Source organism: Solenopsis invicta, chromosome 7, assembly GCF_016802725.1.
Source record: "Solenopsis invicta isolate M01_SB chromosome 7, UNIL_Sinv_3.0, whole genome shotgun sequence".
Lineage (NCBI taxonomy): Eukaryota > Metazoa > Arthropoda > Insecta > Hymenoptera > Formicidae > Solenopsis > Solenopsis invicta.
In genome coordinates, this window is record NC_052670.1 from 12,535,494 (window position 1) to 12,555,866 (window position 20,373).

Sequence of the window (20,373 nt, forward strand, 5' to 3'; positions counted from 1 at the left end):
TGCGTCGGAAACTCGTAATATGAGGCAGCGGAGAAGTTCCATACACGATTAAACGCGATACAACTTCGCACAATACATCGCATCCGACTGACGACGAACGTTGGCACGAACGCCCGACAATTTACTTTACTTCCGACACTCCACGAAATTCTCGAAACACTCGCCGCGTCAAAAACTTGTACGGGACGACGAGGATGCGAGTTGAAATGCGCCGCGATCTTCAGCCGTGCTCTCTAACCGACCGACTGTAGGCACTGCGTAGCAGCGGCGGTAGCGGCGCAGCGGTGCGCAGGCGCGTGGCCAGTGTCCACGCGCCAGTCACGCTGCTACGCAGTTTGCAGTGCCAGCAGTCGGTCGGTTAGGGATCACGCGGAAGGTCGCGGTGCGTCGCAACGCATTTCAACTCGCATCCTCGTCATCCCGTACGAGTGTTTGATGCGAGCGAGTGTTTCGAGAGTGTCGTGGACTGCCGAAAGTGAAGTGTCGGCCTTCGTACCGAAATCCGTCGTGTCGAACGCATGGTGCGTGGTCGTTTCGCGTTCAATCGTATTTCGCAGCTTCTCCCGTTGTCTCTTATTCCGAGTTTCCGACACGCGTCATGAGCACCAGGAGGGTTTCGATAGTTCTGAAAGCGAAGGCGCGTTCGTGCCAAGTATGAATCAAGACGAATCGTCGTGAAGAGAATCTTGGATCCTCGTGTCACTCAGACGACAATGATCGCCAGGATGGCATAAAGTCGCGTCGCGCGTTTAATTACGTCTTCTCCGTTGCCCCGTATCCCGTGTATCTCGAGTTTTCGACGGGCGTGAGTACCGGGGGTGCCGAAAACAAAGCAAGTGTCGCGCGCATAGAGATAGACCCAGCATTAGCTATATACATGTGAAGTTGGCAGAACGGAAAGGCAAAATGCAGGGAAGTCTTTCTTTGTCTGAAAGACAGCAATTTTTGTATTTTGCCTCTCACTCCGTTCTGTCAACCTCATTTTTAGACGTATCGGAATAGATGAATGCTGGGTCTATCTTATGTCTATGGTCGCGCGTTTGTGCCAAGTATGAATCGAGAGAAAGAGGATCTTGGATTTTCGAAAGCGGCGCCTGAGACTGCGAGATGGAGCTGGACGGAGCAATCAACGAACGGTGTGAGTCAATTTATTTGTATGAGTATCTACTGTTTATTTGCTCCCATATTTCAGTATTTGTGTTTTGTCCTGATTGCGCAATTGCGACTCAATAAATCCCGCATAAGCCGTTAGGATTTAGAATAGGAAAAATTTGAAGTTCGTACGTGTACACGCGCTCGGCACTCATTTCTTCGTCAGATGTGCCAACAGACGCGATTGATGTGTTTTCCGAGCTATTGACCGACTGTATGTATATACATTGGCATCGTAGTGTATGTTCACATTGTAAAGATGGCGCATGGCGTCTCGAAAAATGAAAAATTGTATCGGCTAAATCGTAGATATATATGGCCATTCTCAGGCTTTTTCTTCTTATCTTTTTTTCGATTTTCTCGTAAAATCTATTCTATTCAAGTTTTTTTTGTCTAATCACAAACGTTTTGCAGTTCTACCATTCCGCATCCCATATGAACGCACTCTTATTATTCATGCCACGTGAATTATCAATTATCATTGATTTGGTTATTATATTTGTAAAATATATTTTACAATAATTAAATATTATTGACTGCACTTAATTACTTTTAAAATAAAATTGTAAATGAAAAAAGCGACAAAATAATATTTTTTGTAAAATATTTTTTTGCGCTTTAAAAATAATGTGTTCGTTTTGCCGACTTGACTCGACTCGACTCCAAATCGATAGTCTGTTCTTTTTGATTGCATTTCTTGTACAATTCAATAATTATTGTATTATAAATATATGCATATTTATTTATGAAGCATTTATATAATAAAAAATCATTGATGGTCATGAAAATTTGCTTAGAATTAATGGTTTTTAAGACTTTTATTGTAATATCTCGTTGGTGATATTATCGACTGTTGACACAAATTTTTCTGGCAAGTATATAAATTTTTGAATGCAGTATTAAATTTATTATTATATAGATTTATTGTTATAAAAATGCTCCTTATATAAAAAATGCATATTTAACGCAATAATTGGTTATCACAAAATTATAAAAGTATTCTTTTTTTTTACAATTATATCATCATACATGAATAATTTAAATTAATTAATAAAATTGCATTTTAAAGTAGAAATTATTTGTTTTCGAGTTTTAAATATATGTTTAAAAAAATTAAACAAGATAATAATAAAATCGTAAAATTAATATTATAAGCTAACTGGTCAAATTTTATGAATAGCAATCTTTAACGATACCAGCGCACCCTGATAGGTACGGGGGTTCATAACCCAGCATAACCTTAACAAGATCGTTTGACCGCCATTTGAGTTTGTTTTGTCTGTATGGTTGGTGATTTAAGAGAGTGCAAAGCAAAATTTCGTAAATTTTCAGTAGTGATTCTTCGACAGTAATCATCGGTGCATCTCACTTACTGCTCGTGTTGCTTTATACCTTGTCATAAACATGGCAGTGCAACCTAACCAACAGTTCCACATGGGTATAATATTGTTTTGTTAAACTATAATCTTGTCGGGCACACTATCATTGTTTCAATATAATCATTTGTTTCCAGATCCTCCTACGCAGCAGAGCTTTGTTAGATTTTTTAAAAGTCTGCCAGAGGTGAGTAGAAGCAATTAACTGCACATGAATGCCATTATTGAAACCCTTTGTTTTTTATATATTTATTTGTGCATTAATTACACTTCTAATTAACAATTGTGTATATACTTATGTTTATTATGAACACATTTTTAATGTTTCTTAAATTTGTAGACAAGCCATAATTAACGTTGTAATTTTTGTTTACATTATTATATTGAGAGAAAGAGAAAATATATTTGAAGAAAAAGTATGGGGTATAATAACCAAAATGAACAATTGGTATTATTCTATTGTTAACATAACTGTCATTTAGGGTTTAGTGAAATGTAGAGTATTATGACAAATGTGATTTTTCACAATTTTTGTGAAAATGACACAAACTTTTTCTTATATTTAAATGTTCTTACAATATAAAAAATACATGACTTATATAAAAATATTTGATATCTAAATATGGATCTTTATTCATTTAAGTCATTATTCTTCATTATTCTTTCAAGTTGATATAATAAATTATTCATTTATAATAGATTTAAGAATTTTTTTTACATTAATAAATTATGTTGAAAATATATTTGATGAAAAATTATAAAGAGTATAATAACTGAAGTAAACCATTGATACTATTCTGTTGTTAATATAACTATCATTTAACATTTAGTTGAAAAGTATAGTATTGTTATAATGAAAAATATGATTTTTTAAATAACACAAATTTTTTCTTATATTTAAATGTTTTATACAATATATGAAAAATAAGTGTATGAGATATAAATGTTTGATAAGTATGATCTAAATGTCATTTTTTCAAGTTTATTTAATATATTATTTATTTTAATAGATTTAAGAATCACAGTAGATTTGGTTACAATAAATAAAGATATATAATAAAAAGACAATTATTAGATTTTATATAAAATATATTTTAATAATATTCTGAAATTATTTATAAATTTGTTCTTTTAGATTAAATATTTTATTCTATTAAAGAATTCTTTTGGCATTGTGTTCTGTTCTATTACTGATATCTTTTTAAAATTAAAAAATAATAGTGATTAGATTTAGCTCCAATAGATTTTTATTTGTATTTTTTTTTAATTATTTATGAAATGGTAATATTTTATGGAAGAATAAATGTTATGTGAATAAACACTTATATAAAAATGTAAGTATAGACACGACACTTTTATTAGAAAAGACAATACACTTGTATTTATATGAAATACAACAAAGGTTGCCTTAGTTTTACAATAATGTTTTATAATACTTATTCAGAACAATCAAAATTATGAAACTCATGATATATATGTCTATGTATTTCATTCCTGATTTGCCTTGATTTTATTGGTAATTACAAATACCATACATTATCTATAAATAAATGTAATAATTCAATATGTGTCTCAGTTTAAAGTGCGAAAGAAATTTTATCATGTATAAATAACTAGTTCTTAAATAAGTAGGATGTGATATCTAGCCAAAGATCTCCTTGGCTTTTTCTTTAGCCTTGTCGTACGCGTTGGTTATTTTATGACCAACTCTGCCCCAGAAGGATGACTGGGTTGTTGTTCCTATTGTCTGTGTTGTAATTTCTGCCGCTTCTGTTGTAGTTACAATTTGTGGTGTATTGCGTATTGTGGGCTGTATAATTACATCCTTCGGTTTTTCTCTGATATCCCATGGATCTTCACCACCCAAGGGTAGCAAAGTAGCACTGGGATTCGGCCTAACTCTAGTATAGAAATCATCAGTATGCGATGCATCATATGGTCCCCCACCGAATGCTTGCAAGATTCGCGGCTCTATTTTATCTCCTGTTTGCTCTGTATTTGACGTCGATCGTTTCTCTTGTTCTGATGTCAGCTGGGCATTTTGTTGTAGTGGAATTACTCTTGACGCGGTTTGATCAGATTCTTGATTAAATTGATTGTCAAAGTGGGATGTTTCAGTTTGTTGGAGCGATCCCGACTGTTGATCATATTTGTCATGTTGTGATGATTGAGAAGTTTGATGCCCGTCTTCTAATGTATCCTTATGTTGTGTTTCTTGTTGGTTAAAGTCAAATGGTTTGGACTGCTGCTGTACATCTTCTTTTTGTTGTGACATTGAGTCAACGTTATGACGAGGATAATAATTATCATGTGAGCCTTCAACGTTAGTTAAGTCACTTGGATGATAAGTATAATGCCATTGCAAGCCTACTGTTGCATCATTTGAGTTGTGCACCCCATGTAAGCTATCTATATTTCGTCTTTGGTTGTCAAATGCACTGCTTCCTGTGAATAAAACATTTGTCTGATGATTGGATTCAGGATATGTTGCGCGACTACCAGATTCGATAAGTCTGCCGCGAAAGTTATCTATATCAGCCTCCGGATTTACCTCAACTGGTTTAAAAACGTCACCAACATTTGTATCTGTTCCATCTGTATGTGATGGAATGAGATCATGTTTCTGATATCGTGGCCTTAGTTTTGGTTTTGGTGCTGGTTTTATTCCAATTGCTGGTCGGTCTTGATCGACTTGTTGAGTAAAATCTTGATCAACGTTTGTTTGTTGTGACATTTGTCCTAATTGCCATTCGGATTGTTCGGTATTTTGATTGTTGTAAGATGGATATTGACGCAATTGTTGTGAAAGATTGTCTCTATACCACTTATTTTGTTGAGAATAATGTCCCGATGAACTAGGTCTTTGCTGTTCTCTTTGTTGTCCAAATTCCAAGTGTCCTGCCGTTTGTTGTGAAAGATTGTCTGTATCCCACTCATTTTGTTGAGAATAATGTCCCGATGAGCTAGGTTTTTGCTGTTCTCTTTGTTGTCCAAACTCCAAGTGTCCTGCCGTTTGTTGTGAAAGATTGTCTGTATCCCACTCATTTTGTTGAGAATAATGTCCCGATGAGCTAGGTTTTTGCTGTTCTCTTTGTTGTCCAAACTCCAAGTGTCCTGCCGTTTGTTGTGAAAGATTGTCTGTATCCCACTCATTTTGTTGAGAATAATGTCCCAATGAGCTAGGTTTTTGCTGTTCTCTTTGTTGTCCAAACTCCAAGTGTCCTGCCGTTTGTTGTGAAAGATTGTCTGTATCCCACTCATTTTGTTGAGAATAATGTCCCGATGAGCTAGGTTTTTGCTGTTCTCTTTGTTGTCCAAACTCCAAGTGTCCTGCCGTTTGTTGTGAAAGATTGTCTGTATCCCACTCATTTTGTTGAGAATAATGTTCTAAACGTTGAGAATCATGTCCCGGTCGACTAGGTTTTTGCTGTTCTCTTTGTTGTCCAAACTCCAAATGTCCTGTCGTTTGTTGTGAAAGATTGTCCGTATCCCACTCATTTCGTTGAGAATAATGTTCTAAACGTTGAGAATTATGTCCCGGTCGACTAGGTTTTTGCTGTTCTCTTTGTTGTCCAAACTCCAAGTGTCCTGCGGTTTGTTGTGAGAAATCATCGAATCCCCCAACTTGTTGACTCAAATCTTCATTCTGAGTTAAGTCTTTTAAATGATGGTTGTCGACTTTTGGTTTATCAGATTTGTGCGGTTGTCCAAATTCTAGGTGTCCCATTGTTTGTTGCGTAAATTCATTAAATTCTCCTGTCTGTTGAGTGAAATCTTTATTTTGCTCATTGAATTCTTCTAGACGTTGACTTTTTGGGTTGTCAAGTTTATTTACCGATTGCATTTGTTGACCGAATTCCGGTTTTCCAATAGATTGTTGTGTAAAATCGTTTGATCCTACTGTTTGCTGCGTATATTGTTCATTTTGCCGTGTCGAGTGTTCTGAATGCTGATTACCAACAATTTGCTGTCCAAATTCAAGTTGACCCTCTGTCTGCTGTGAAAACTGTTGTGTTAAATCATCTAAATGTTTATTGTCAGTAATGTGCTGTTTAAATTCATGTTTATCTAGTTGAGTTTGTTTCGTTAGATCATCCGATCTTGTTGTACGCTGTGCAAATTGCTCTAATTGTTGAGTGTTACCAGTTTGTTGCCCAAATTCTAATTTACCACTTGTCTGTTGTGAGAAATCATTATGTCCTTGTGTCTGCTGCATTAATTGTTCATTTTGTTGCATCAAATCCTCAAAATGTTGATTATCAATGCTTTGCTGACTATGTTCAAGTTTACCATTTAGTTGTTGTGAAAGATCGATTTCTTGTGTTTGCTGCGTTAAATCTTCTGAGTGTGGGTTATTGACAGTTTGCTGACCAAATTCAAACTGACCCTCCGTCTGCTGCGTTAATTGTTCACTGTGCTGTGTTAAATCATCCAAATGCTGATCATCGGTTTGCTGGCCGAATTCAAGCTTACCTGTTTGTTGCGTGAAATCATCAGATCCTTGTGTCTGCTGTGTAAATTGTTCGCTCTGCTGTGTTAAGTCGTCCAAATGTTGACTACCAACGGTTTGCTGACCGAATTCAAGTTTACCACTCAGTTGTTGTGAGAGACCGGTTTCTTGTGTTTGCTGCGTTAAATCTTCTAAGTGCGGATTATTGACAGTTTGCTGACCAAATTCAAACTGACCCTCCGTTTGCTGCGTTAATTGTTCACTGTGCTGTGTTAAATCATCCAAATGCTGATCATCGGTTTGCTGGCCGAATTCAAGCTTACCCGTTTGTTGCGTGAAATCATCGGATCCTTCAGTTTGCTGTGTAAATTGTTCGCTCTGCTGCGTCAAATCTTCCATCTCTTGACCAAACTCCTGATTTTGCTGCGTGAAATGTTTGTTGTCGATTGTTTGGTGTTGCTGCACGTGTTGATCGTCTCGTTTATACTTTCTGTGTCTGGTTTCGTGTTGATATTGCTGATGAGTTTCCTCAGTACAGTCGGCACCGTGCGATGCGTGACCTAAATCTAGTGATCCGGTGACGAGTTGCCCTGAGCTCGCTCTGTAAGCAGAATCATAACTGCTGCCGCTAGTACGCGCACGGGACTCGTATCCCTGGGCTGTATGGTAGCGTGAACCATGTTCGTTGTACGCATCCCGATCATAATGCGCTCTTTCAGTGTGAGCAACATCATGATACCCGGCGTGATCCGCGATAGTTCGCTCGGGAGCTACGTTCCCTCCGGTGTGACTGGTGGATCTCCAGTGCTCCTCATAGCGTCTCGTTTCTCCATGTCCATTGGGATAAGTGACGTGACTCGAATGTGGGTTGTATACGCGCTGGGAGTCGGTAAGCAACTGATTTTGAAGCACGCTAGATTGATGTGTACCCAAAACCTCCGCACGACGGGTCTCGTCCAGATGATGTCCACTCGAATGGGTATTGTGGTAGCTTGTCTGGTAATTACCAGTGGGAACCTGCACGTAACTGGAAGATAAGTGACTTGGTTGAGACACAGGAAGTACTCGGGTCTCGTGGCTCTGATAAGTTCTGTGGCTTTCCGTGCCATATGTATTTGTGGCCGCAGAAGGATATGTATATGGCAATTGATGCCTTACATCGGTGAGCGTTTCTCTCTGCTGTTGATCAGTATAATGATGAACATTTCCAGTGGACGGGACACCTCGGTAACCCGAATGTTGCCTATAACTGTCGCTCTCGGCGGTTTGCAGATCGTGGAAACCGACTGCTTCTTGAGTCAAGCCTAACGTCGAACCTACATGCGTGGTAGCGGCGGTGTGTCCGGTACTAGAGATTTGGTGCAAGTCGTTTCTAATGCTGTTAAGGTCTTTTTGCAAATTTCTTTGCAGTTCGTTGTGTAATTCGGTCACCGAGGGAATACTACTTTGAGGAATGCTAGAGCTGTAACTAGAGGTGTAATTTTTTTTGTAATAGCGAATCTTTTTAGGCCCGGTTACATATTGTCCTTCTTCCTCGAAGACATGTCCACGTCCTCCGTCGGTGTTATAAGAGTTTACTTTGTTCCAATTATCAGGAGTGTCGATATGATGCTGCGTGTCGATCGTTTGAGTGTCGATGCTGGGAACGTGCTGACTCACTTGCGAATGTCTGTCGTATTCCCCAAAATCTTCCAGTCTCTCGCTCTTACTGTCGATTCTTGATGACAATGATTGTGTCTGTTGGCTGTGCATTCTATTGTACCCGGTTTCCTTTATAACTGACTGTCCTAAGCCGTACGCGCTTTGGGAATCGATATACTGATTACTTGGTGCGTGTATCGAATCGTACCTGTGTTGGCCGCTTGATGCCGTTCCCAAGTCCATTTCGTTTACGTTACCAGTGCCGTAAGACGCGGTAAAATTCTTTTTGTAATACCTCACCCTTTTCGATCCCTCTACATATTGTCCTCGTTCTTCGTGAACCTTGCCATGCCCACCATCTGTATGGTACTGATTATGTTCGGTCCAGTTTCCTGGTCTGGCGTAATCGTGATCATTTAGATTCGTTTTTCCTTGAACTAAATTCGCATGATTTTGATAACCGCTCGACGTTTGGTGAATGCTTGTTTGAAGAAAGTTGCAGGATTCTATACAGCCACTTGGTGCTGATAATGCTTGAGCAACTAGTGCAGATAAGACGATTATCCGTCCTATCGCCATTATTTTCAATCTCTATAAAATAAAAATGAATATTTAAATGAAACAAAAAATATATATTTTTGTATTTTTCCGTAAATATACAAAACATAATATGTATTTTTAGATATTTAATGAAGCATATTCACTTAGAAGTAAAAAATCGAAAAATCGATTTTTTAAACATTTTATATCTTAAAAATGTTTCTGTAAAGTTGCAAGTCAAAAAATGGAAAAGTTATACGAAATTATAGTCAAGTAAGTTCAAGCGCGCCGAATGTATGCGTAAAACTTTTAATGTTTTTGTAGTGTAAGCTTTAAATGTGTTTTTCTTGAAACGTTTTCAAAATGCGTAACCACATCTTGAAAATGGTTTGACCGATCTATTTGCAATTTTACACATTTTTTCTAGACTATAAAAACTAGTTTTTGACGTAGGATTGTTTTTTTTACGATGCTTCATTTTTTTGTAGCCAAAAAATTAACCAAATTTTTAAAAAATTGATATTTGACTTTGATAAGTTGCCATTTTGTTCAAATGTAATATTTCAATAAATGGTCACGTCGAACTCTAAATTTATGTTTTAACTTTATAAAGCTTTCAAATGAGTTTTGTAGGAATAGCAAACTATGCTTTTAAAAACAAGTTTTATAAGAATTTTATTTAATAATGATACCATTTTTAATTATTTCATAATAAAATTTAAATGACAAAGAGTGAAAAATACAATATAGGGGAAAAACGTCAAGTTTTGCATGAGCTCATATTAAACGTGAGAATAACACTTAACTTTGTAGCAGGAGTTTATTTTGTCATATGTTATTAGCCCGCGATCCGTCCAGAAATACAACTGTTGATAACAATTCATCGGTCAGTGACGAATTTGATTATTCAAAAGAAACTCTTGTATAAATATGTTAAAAGACCAAAACAGTTTTTGGATACAAAGGATTTTTTAAGTGGTTTCTAAACATTTTTTATAATAAGAATTAAAGTCAAATATTAAAAATTGAAATTGAAATAAATTTGTGTTGTTCATGGACGTTTGTCATGGCTTCTTATATGTTTCATAGTGTTTCGAAGATGCGATGACTATTTTAAATCATTTGATAAAATAAATTTGATTCGTAAATTTGGCCGTCTTTCTCTATTTTCTTATATGCTTTGCATTGAGAAAAACGAGCGTTACAATATTTATTATTTTGAAAAATATAATATTTACAATAAAATAAACCTCCTTTATCTCTTTCCTCTATCTCTTTTTCCGTAAAAAATTCACAAACTTATGCTTTGTTTTGACGCATTATGTGAGTATGCCTCCTTAAACAAAACTATTAACAGTCTTCCTAATTCTTTACATAACTTTTAATTTAATATTTTTTTATATATTATACAAATGTTTTTTATAAATTAATTTTTAGATACAGATAATTAGTAAAAAACTTTATCTTTTAATTACGAGTAGATGGAATTAGGTTTTTACGAAATATACAATTGAAAGTATTAAAAGAAATAATGTATGTCAACAAAAAATTATTATTTTACATAAACGGGAAAATTATATATTTTCAAGATTTGAAAAAAATATTCTTTATTTTCTTGCAAAAAATATTTTTTATTTTCTATGTTAATCTAAATTTATTTTGTTTGTTGAAAACTTCAACTTAGATTTGCGTTTCGCGAAAATTATGTATGATGCAACTTATAAACAGGTTCAGCAAAGTCAATCTTCGTGATAAACGATAAAGAAAAGATAACACATAAGATGTACAAATCAAATTTATAATAGTATTGGTTGGTTTTTTTCAATCAAAATTTTTATATTTTAATTATAATATAGACTCAAAACCGATTTATATACAACAAATTAAATAGAAGAACCATAAGATCACAACAAGGTCTTGGTGCTGAAATATTTCATATGTGACTTTTACATTTTTCCATTTATTCAAACTGCGCGCCGTTACTTTCGGTTTTCAACACAGCTTGAAATGAATTAGAACAGTATTATCACAGAATTAAATTGAAAATTAATTTAATATTACCGATGCTAACTAGCATTTCCAAAATCCTCCCATTCCAGAGAAAGTAAAAAAATCTGTTGTGAAAACTCTTATTTTAATATCATAAAGATGAAGTAACTTTCTATTATATATTTTTTTAAACAAAATTATAAAAATTTTAATTCATTTAATTTAATTCTATGGCAATTAATAAAAAATTAGAAGACAACTCTGTTTTGTCTATTGATTAATTATCTTATTTTGTTGAATAATGCATATTTAAACTCTCGCATTCACTGATGAGACACAATGTTTATTTATACACTTATCACACCTGCCATTAAAAAAAACAGTATCATATTTTATTACCTTATTACGGAAGATCGAGTTACACTTATAATTCAGTTGTTAATGCGGAGATCTTCTCACTAACACTGTAGGCTCACTTATAGCAGAAGAAGATTATCGCAAATCCATTTATGTTCTCTCCCCCTTCTTCTTACCGATGATTCTCGAAGTATTCTTTTTCGCTCTTACACATATTAGCGATCTTTCTTTGTTATCCATCACAGTTTAGACTTGTTCTTATCGCTCACAATTCTCTTCAATACATGATCGGGTTCTACCGTTGACGTAAGTATCAGAAACACATATTCTTATATTAATTTGTTTTCGATTTATCCTTGTTGTAAATCTTCACTGTAGAATCAAATTCTGGATCAGATTAGTTTCTTGGAACTTTTTTTTTTTAAGTTGAATTATTTTCTCTCACAATGTACTTTTTATTGTAGAAAAACATTCTTTATATAACAATAAATTATATATTCTTATATACCAAATTATATATTTTTACATTAATTTATTTGTGATGTATCCATATTATAAATATTGTTGAATCGAAGTTATGAATCACACTAGCTCTTTGGAGCCCTTTTAAATTGATATAGTTTTCTTCCACAATGTAATTTTTTATTTCAAAAAGAATAATTTTTTGTGTGAGAATAAAAATGAATAAATGTATTAAATTACATATTATTAAATTACTTTGTTTTTGATGTTCTTTGTTTATAAATGCTTGTTGTATAATTGAAGTTATGGATTATATTGGTTTTTTTGAAGATTTTTCGTACTAAACTAAGTTTTCTTTCATAACGCATTTTTTATTAGTAGAAGAATATCTTTATGAAGAATAATACGAATAACGATACTAAATTATACATTCCATTAATTTTGTTTATAATGATTTATTAACATTAATCATATTGAAAGATTTGCCCCGTCTTTCGTAGAAAAATATCTCGTAAAAAAAATAAGTCTGTTTTAAAAAAATGTATATGTTAGAATGGAAAAATAATAGATGAGATTTATCGTACTTATGATTACAAATTGATCATGTTTAAATAAAACACTTGAGAAGTGTATTATTATATCTCATTCATCTTCTCCATTAATCTCGTATCCTGTTCGATTAAAGTTCCTTTGCAACATCTTGACAGATAAATGCGTGATACATTGTCTGTTCACGTACATATGTATATGTATGGCAACGGATGTAACTCAACGATTTCCAGGTATTTCCACAAGTGGTTTTCCATATTTGATTTCATGTGTCATTGGTTAAGTCATTCTGAATTTGTAACGACGATCAGGCTCACTTTCATTCAGCGATGCCGGGAGCAATTTCAAGGTCGCCATTACGTAAAGGCCGCAGATCTTTCAATAACATTTGTATTCTCTCGTGCTTGCATTTCGTCGGAATGGTAGTGGATTTTTTATAAAAAAAAATCTAGAAGACAGATTAGCAAGAACAAAAGAACGATGATCCACTGTGTCCCAGAAAATACTGACCTTCCTAGAATGTGAACTCTGACCTCTTTTTTTTATCGTGTCAAGAATGAATGATATTTCCACGATGTGGACCACTTTATGACCTCAATATATGGGCGTCATTGAAGCTGTCGGGATTCCCCATTCGAAAAATTAATAGATGTAAACGTGGAGAACATGTCCAAATATTCAGTCATTAAAACTTTCGTCAAATAAAAGCTAGTTCATTATTTTTATGAAATATTATTTATTCAATAAATAATATTGTTACCATATCTTTTTGTTCTTTTGTCTGCACTTGTCTCATTTAAATGTCAATGATCTATCATATCAAGAACTAGTTTAAAAAAATATTTTTATAATAATTTATATTAAAATTTTTATATGATAATAAAAATGTGTAAAACTAATCTGCTTTATTTATAAATACATTTTATGTGAGTTTTATATTAAAAGCTTTTAGTCTCAAGATTGTCATTGCTTCTGAACAAAATAGATGAAAGAACATTTATTTCTATTGATCATCGTGTTGTGAAGGTGAAAAGAAATGGGAACGTGAGGGTTTATCTGTATAAAATTTTATGGCGCCAGTAAAATATTTCTTTAAATTTCGAACTTGTGTAAAATTGCACGCATCAGAGCTGTAACGACCTGTGATACTCTGACCTCTTGATAGGCATTGACCTACAGATACCGTAGGCAAGGTTTTTAATTTCTCGGAAATATATGAATTATATGATGGTATTTCACAGTGTATAATCCTGAATGATTATAAAATATACTAGAGAAATTTCTACTAAGAGCGAAAATATGCGCATATGACATAGCTAATAACAAAATAATAAAATAAAGCAGCAGATTATAAAATAACACAGCAGAATGAAAGTCAAACATATCGTGCGTTTAATATTATCAAATATTTATATCTTTTAAATACAATTTTTATGATACAAGTATTTATTTTTTATGTAAATATTTCAATTGTTTCGCAATTTATCACATAACTATTATAGTACATTTCTTTAAAAAAAAACCATGTATTCTTGTACATAAAGTTGATGAGTATATAATCGTAATTATTATATATCTGGAAAATGTACGATCTCAATGTTACTCTCAATGAGAGATATTGTTTCAAAAATTATATGCTCTGGAAGCTTGCAATGTTACGCAAAGAGTTCAAGGATAAATTTAAATGATCGTTTATACGGCGTCAGATTCAATATATAATCCAATGACGTATTATGTGCTCTCAATTCGTCTCACGCATCATTTCAAATATTTTTTTTTTGAACGTCGGAGATAATTTAATGAAAGCACAGTGTTTTAGTAATGCCATCTAATGGTTTATAAAATATTTATACATTTCGCAATAGAGATTGCACATGTGTATTTCACAGTAGAAATTCACAGAAGCTATTGACTAGATAATCAACATGTTGACACGTAATAACTTGTATTTCAGAAACTTGATACCACGATACGGTTCTTCAATAGATCAGATTATTATACGGTACATGGAAGCGATGCTCTCTTTGCCGCACAGGAAATATTTAAAACAACGTCAGTTTGTAAAATGATTGGAGCTGGTAAGTATTATTTAGAAGTTGAATAATTTTTCAAATCTACTTAATAAAAAGATTGTATTAGATTTTTTTTTAAAGAATATTCTAGTAAGATGCAAATATTTGGCAAAACAAAAATCCTCGTTTCTAATTTGAAGTATTCTCATTTTTTTATGTACTCAAACCTTTTTAATGAACTAACATGCATGAATATGAAAATATAAAGAGATTTGAGTAAATCAAAAGTTAATTTTAATTTTAAATGTTTAAAAAAATAGAATTGATATATTTATCGTATATCTTTGATTTTTTATAATATTTTGTTTAACTGATTTAAATTATCTGAGTTTTAAACGTACAACTTGAAATTAATAATGAAACCAATGTTTTTCACAGAGCCGCACAAAACGGAAGGAGTTATTCTCAACAAAAGTCATTTCGAGACATTTGTGCGCGATTTATTATTAGTAAAGCAATACAGAGTTGAAGTTTATGTCAATCAAGGCTCGTCTAAAAATCAGAACTGGATCTTGGAGTACAAAGGTTCGCCTGGCAATCTGTCTCATTTCGAAGATATCTTATTCGGCAATAATGATGTAGCTGTGGGTGTATCCGTAATAGCTGTGAAACTGGGCACTGAAGGAAAGTCCAGAGTGAGTTCATCGTGTATGATATATGTCCCTGATAAAGAGTATTTCACAATATTCTAATATAATTTATATATCTTACAGAATCAATTTTATATTATAATTAATTGTAATTATAATTTTATCCAACATATATTATAATTGAATTAGAATATTTATGAAATTGTATACATAAAATAAAAAATGTCATATTTTTTATTTATACAAAAAAATGTATTAATTATTAAAATTTTTTAGGTCGTCGGCTTAAGTTATGTGGATGTTGTTTCAACATTAATTTCAGTTACCGAATTTCAAGATAACGAATCATTTTCGAATCTAGAAGCGCTTATTGTAACTCTTGCTCCAAAAGAATGTTTGTTAATTCAGGGAGAAGGCAGTTATGAATTTCAAACTCTCAAACAAGTATGTAAAATATAAAAAAATATAAAATGTATTACGTCTTGAATGAAGATTATTATACACTTTACTAAAACATTTTAATGCGTTTTTAACATTATAATTTTATATTTATTTTTTAGCTAATAGAAAGAAGTAACGTGATGGTTACTTTACGAAAAAAAACTGAATTTGCCAGTGATTCGATTATAGATGATCTGAATACATTAATAAAATTTAAAAAAGGACAAAAACAAAATGCACAATCATTACCTGAAGTGAACTTAAATTTGGCTATGTCTGCAACATCTGCTCTCATTAAATATTTAGATGTAAATAATCTTATACTTAATTAGTCTTAGTTTTTTTTACAAGAATATATAGAATGTCATATCTTTATTACAAATTTTGATGATATATTTTTTAACAAATTCGACAATTTTTTTTCTTATAAAAACAAAATTTAACAAATTTAATATAAGAAATTATTGCTCAAAAATCAAATTGAAAACTCTTGCATATATATATATATATATAATAAGAATATCTTTTTTTCATTATTTTGATATTAAAAATATATAAAAGTACAATAAGTTACAGGAAACATTAAATTTATGTCTAAAAGAATAAAATAGTTTATTATTAAAATTTGGGATAAAGATAATACCTTATACGCCTCTTATTGCTACGTGTTTCGTATACAATTTCTATTTTTTTGTCAGTTAACATCAGACGAAGGTCATCTGAATCAATTTAAACTGAATCAAATCGAACAATCGCGATACATAAGATTGGATTCTGCGGCAATAAGAGCTCTTAACATCGAACCACAAGCTGATGCAATTTCTAACTTACATGGAAATCCAGTGTCCAGTATTTTAACATTATTAGATAAATGTAGAACTGCGCAGGGACACCGATTGATTGCGCAATGGGTTCGACAGCCTCTTAGAGATTTATCTCTAATAAAGGAGCGACATGATATCGTTGAGCTGTTAGTACAAAATAATGAACTAAGATCCATTCTTAGTGATGACTACTTAAAACGTATACCGGATCTGCAACAACTCGCGAAGAAACTGGCTAGGAAGAAGTCGGTATTGCAAGATTGTTACAAGTAAGCTACTAGACTAGAAAGTAACGGTTTCATGATTAGAGCAAATATATATTTATTATAATTATATTATTATATTTTAGAATCTACTTGTGTGTATCATATTTGCCAAAATTATTGGAACAGCTTTCGCAAGAAGAAAATGTGACAGCATTGAAAACAATGATAATAGATCCATTAAAGGAACTTGTAAATGATATGGATAAATTTCAACAGCTAGTAGAACAGACAATTGATTTAGATGCTGCTGAAAAGGGGGAGTTTATGGTCAATCCAGGATTTGCGGATGATTTAAAAGGTAATAATCTTAAATTTTGATTTATTGTATTTATGTATGGTCTTTTTTTAAGAGCATATATATATATATATATATATAAATTATTTAAAAGCACTAAATTACAAACATCAATAAAGTATCTTTAATTAATTAAATCTTAAGTAAGAAAAGAACTTTGTTAAGAAAAAAAATATGATATTGATATATTTTGTATATTATATTTTCTTTTTATTTAGTTATTATTTCAAATAAATTTAATAAATATGTGTATATAATTTTGTCATATTACAGTATTAAAAGATGCAATGACTGAAACGGAGGAAACCATACAGCAACAACTCAATAAGGCAGCAAATGATCTTTGCTTAGAAGCAGGAAAAGTAATAAAGCTAGAAAATAATCAACAATTCGGCTATTATTTTCGTATCACGTTAAAGGAAGAGAAAATACTTAGGAACAAAAAGCATTACACCATTCTGGATTCTAATAAAGCTGGTATAAGATTCCGAAACAATAGATTAAATGAATTGAATGATGATTTTACAGATGCCAGAAATAAATACATGGAGAGACAGAAAGATGTTATTACAGAAATTGTAGGAATTGCAGGTTTGTTTCAATTTTTTAAATAAAAATTATTCCAAGATTAAAATGCAATATTAATATATTATATCATAATTTGTATGTATTATGATTATAGCTGGCTACAGTGGAACAGTGCGTGCTATCGGTGACGTACTAGCATGCTTCGACGTTCTCACTTCATTTGCTTCTGCAGCAATAAGTGCTAATAAGATGTATGTGCGCCCCAAGATGGTCTCAAGCGAAGAAGGTGAACTAAATCTCACTCAAGTTAGACATCCATGTTTGGAGATGCAACAAGGGGTTGACTATATTGCTAATGATATTGATTTTAAGAGAGGTATGAATGCAAGATCGAACTTGATAAAAATAATATATAAAATATAACTAGAAAAATAATATAATTAAACTCGCCATATTCATTTATATCTATTATTAAATTACATTTATTATGCGTGCATATGTGCATATGAAATGTATTATTTTTTAAATTCTTATTTAATTTATTTTTTACAGATCAGTACCGTTTCTGCATTATTACTGGTCCTAACATGGGAGGTAAAAGTACTTATATTAGATCTGTTGGCGTAGCTGCATTAATGGCTCATATTGGCAGTTTTGTACCTTGTGATAAAGCAACTATATCTTTACTGGATTGCATATTAACTCGAGTAGGAGCTGATGATTCTCAATTAAAAGGATTGTCAACTTTCATGATGGAAATGATAGAAATTGCTGCTATTTTAAAAGTAATTTATTATTAATTATTATTTTTAATTATTATTATTAATTAGAAATTATAATAAAAATACAATACAATCTGATATAAAATTTTACTTACAGACAGCTACATGTAATTCTCTTGTAATAATCGATGAACTAGGTAGAGGTACGTCTACTTACGAAGGTTGTGGTATAGCGTGGTCAATAGCAGAGTAAGTAATATGATAACTTATATTACATAAAGGATAGTATTGAAGATATTTTTTATTATATTTTATTTTCAGGCATTTGGCGAGAGATATTAAATCATACTGTCTATTTGCTACGCACTTCCATGAAATTACCAAGTTAGCCGAAGAAATACCCACTGTAAAGAATCAACATGTTACTGCTCTTGTCGAGGACGATAAATTGACATTACTATACCAAGTAAAGCCAGGCATTTGCGATCAAAGTTTTGGACTTCATGTTGCTAAGATGGCTAATTTTCCATTAGATGTAATAGAAGTATGTATTTGTTTCACGTGTATATAACAAATATTAAAAAATTTTTCTTTTTATGTATTGTACGTCCTTTTGTTTAGTTCGCTAAAAGAAAACAAGCCGAACTTGAGAACTATGAGGGTATAGCATTTGAAGGATCTGATAACCCCCAGAAGAAACGGAAGATTATTCAGGTACTGTTAATTAATATCTGTAACACACAGTAATAACAGATACATAATGTTACTTCTACAATAATTTATTTAATGTCAAAATAATTAATAGGTATTGATATTTAATATGTACAATATGAATGAGATATTTGCATGCATTGTGTTTGAAATAATTTTATGTGAAAGTCTTACTTTTTTATCAATTAATTTATGTATATTTTTGTTTTATTTTCTCTTTTTATTTGTATTATTGAAGGTGTGTTCCACTTAACGATTGCGAGCATTATTTATTCTTGTTTAATATTTGGCAAACAACAAGGATGAAATAATTCCATGAGCGTTGGGAGCATTGAGTGGAACGCGCTCTGAAAAGCAAATAATGGCAATATGTTTCTATAAAATTATGTTAAATTAGGAAGCGTGCAAGTTTTTTCTTAGTGGATATGAGATGATAATTTTAAAGTTTTTAACTTTTGTTACAGGAAGGTGAAATTCTCATTTCGCAATTTCTCACAAAATGTAAAGATTTAGACCAGTCTTTACCCGATACCGCCTTAGAAAGTCAGGTATCATCGTTGAAAGAAGACATTCTCTCCCACAAGAATCCTTACATTGAAGCATTACTCGCTGCTTCCTAAATCGGGAATTATATATCACATTATTAACATATAAAGTTAAAGAATATGCAAGATTTTTTTTGTTATAGCTGCGAGACAATAGTTCTGAAGTTTTTAATGTTGTTACATAAGAATGAAATTCTATTTCTCAATTTCTTACGAAATGCAAAGCATTGAATCAATCTTTATCCGATATTGATTTAGAAATAATCTGCGCTATTGTTGAAGGAAAACAACATTCTATTCCTACAAGAATCCTTACATCAAAGTTTTACTCGTTTCTTTAATCGAGAATTTTTTTTACCATAATGCAGATATAAGAAAATGATTCAAACCAGCAGTATTATTTTTATATAAGTATCTTTACACACTAATTGAATCAAAGAAAAAAATGATGTAGATATTTTTCATTAAATGAATTTTGTACAAGTATGCAATTCAAATTTATTATCCTATTATGACTAATTATGACTAATATAAATAAATACTAATAAAAATTAGTGATTTAATTACACTGATCATTATACTGATAAAGAGTTGATTTCCAACTAAAAGGATTATTACAATGGGAATAATAGAAATTGCTGCTATTTAAAAAATAATTTATTAATCATTATTAATCATTAATCATTATTTTTTGTTAATTATTAACCTTGAGAAATTGTAGCAGTAATTATTAATAATAAAACTTGTAAGAAATTCATTAATCATTAATTATAAGAAATTATAATGATTAGTAATTGAATTATATTTTGCACAATTTATTGACTAATTTTCGAAATGAATTAAATATGCTTAAACAAACTGTT

At 32.0% G+C, this 20,373-nt stretch overlaps 1 protein-coding gene across 3 annotated transcripts; it reads left to right on the forward strand.

The window, feature by feature from the left end:
• Nucleotides 1-991: 991 nt before the first annotated feature.
• LOC105202417 (DNA mismatch repair protein Msh2) lies at nt 992-19,948 on the forward strand. Of its 3 annotated transcripts, none has more exons than XM_039452171.1 (15): nt 992-1,136; nt 2,666-2,715; nt 14,471-14,594; nt 14,967-15,223; nt 15,455-15,622; nt 15,739-15,927; nt 16,318-16,712; nt 16,793-17,007; nt 17,278-17,595; nt 17,687-17,908; nt 18,085-18,317; nt 18,412-18,503; nt 18,576-18,798; nt 18,876-18,968; nt 19,430-19,948. In XM_039452171.1, the coding sequence occupies exons 1-15, from the start codon at nt 1,007-1,009 to the stop codon at nt 19,583-19,585; spliced, it is 2,865 nt and encodes a 954-aa protein (XP_039308105.1). In that variant the 5' UTR covers nt 992-1,006; the 3' UTR covers nt 19,586-19,948. The 3 variants fall into 3 exon arrangements, with proteins under 3 accessions (XP_039308105.1, XP_011169227.2, XP_011169228.2); XM_011170925.3 differs by lacking the exon at nt 992-1,136 and adding an exon at nt 2,366-2,590; XM_011170926.3 differs by lacking the exons at nt 992-1,136; nt 2,666-2,715 and adding an exon at nt 10,772-11,811.
• Nucleotides 19,949-20,373: the final 425 nt, after the last annotated feature.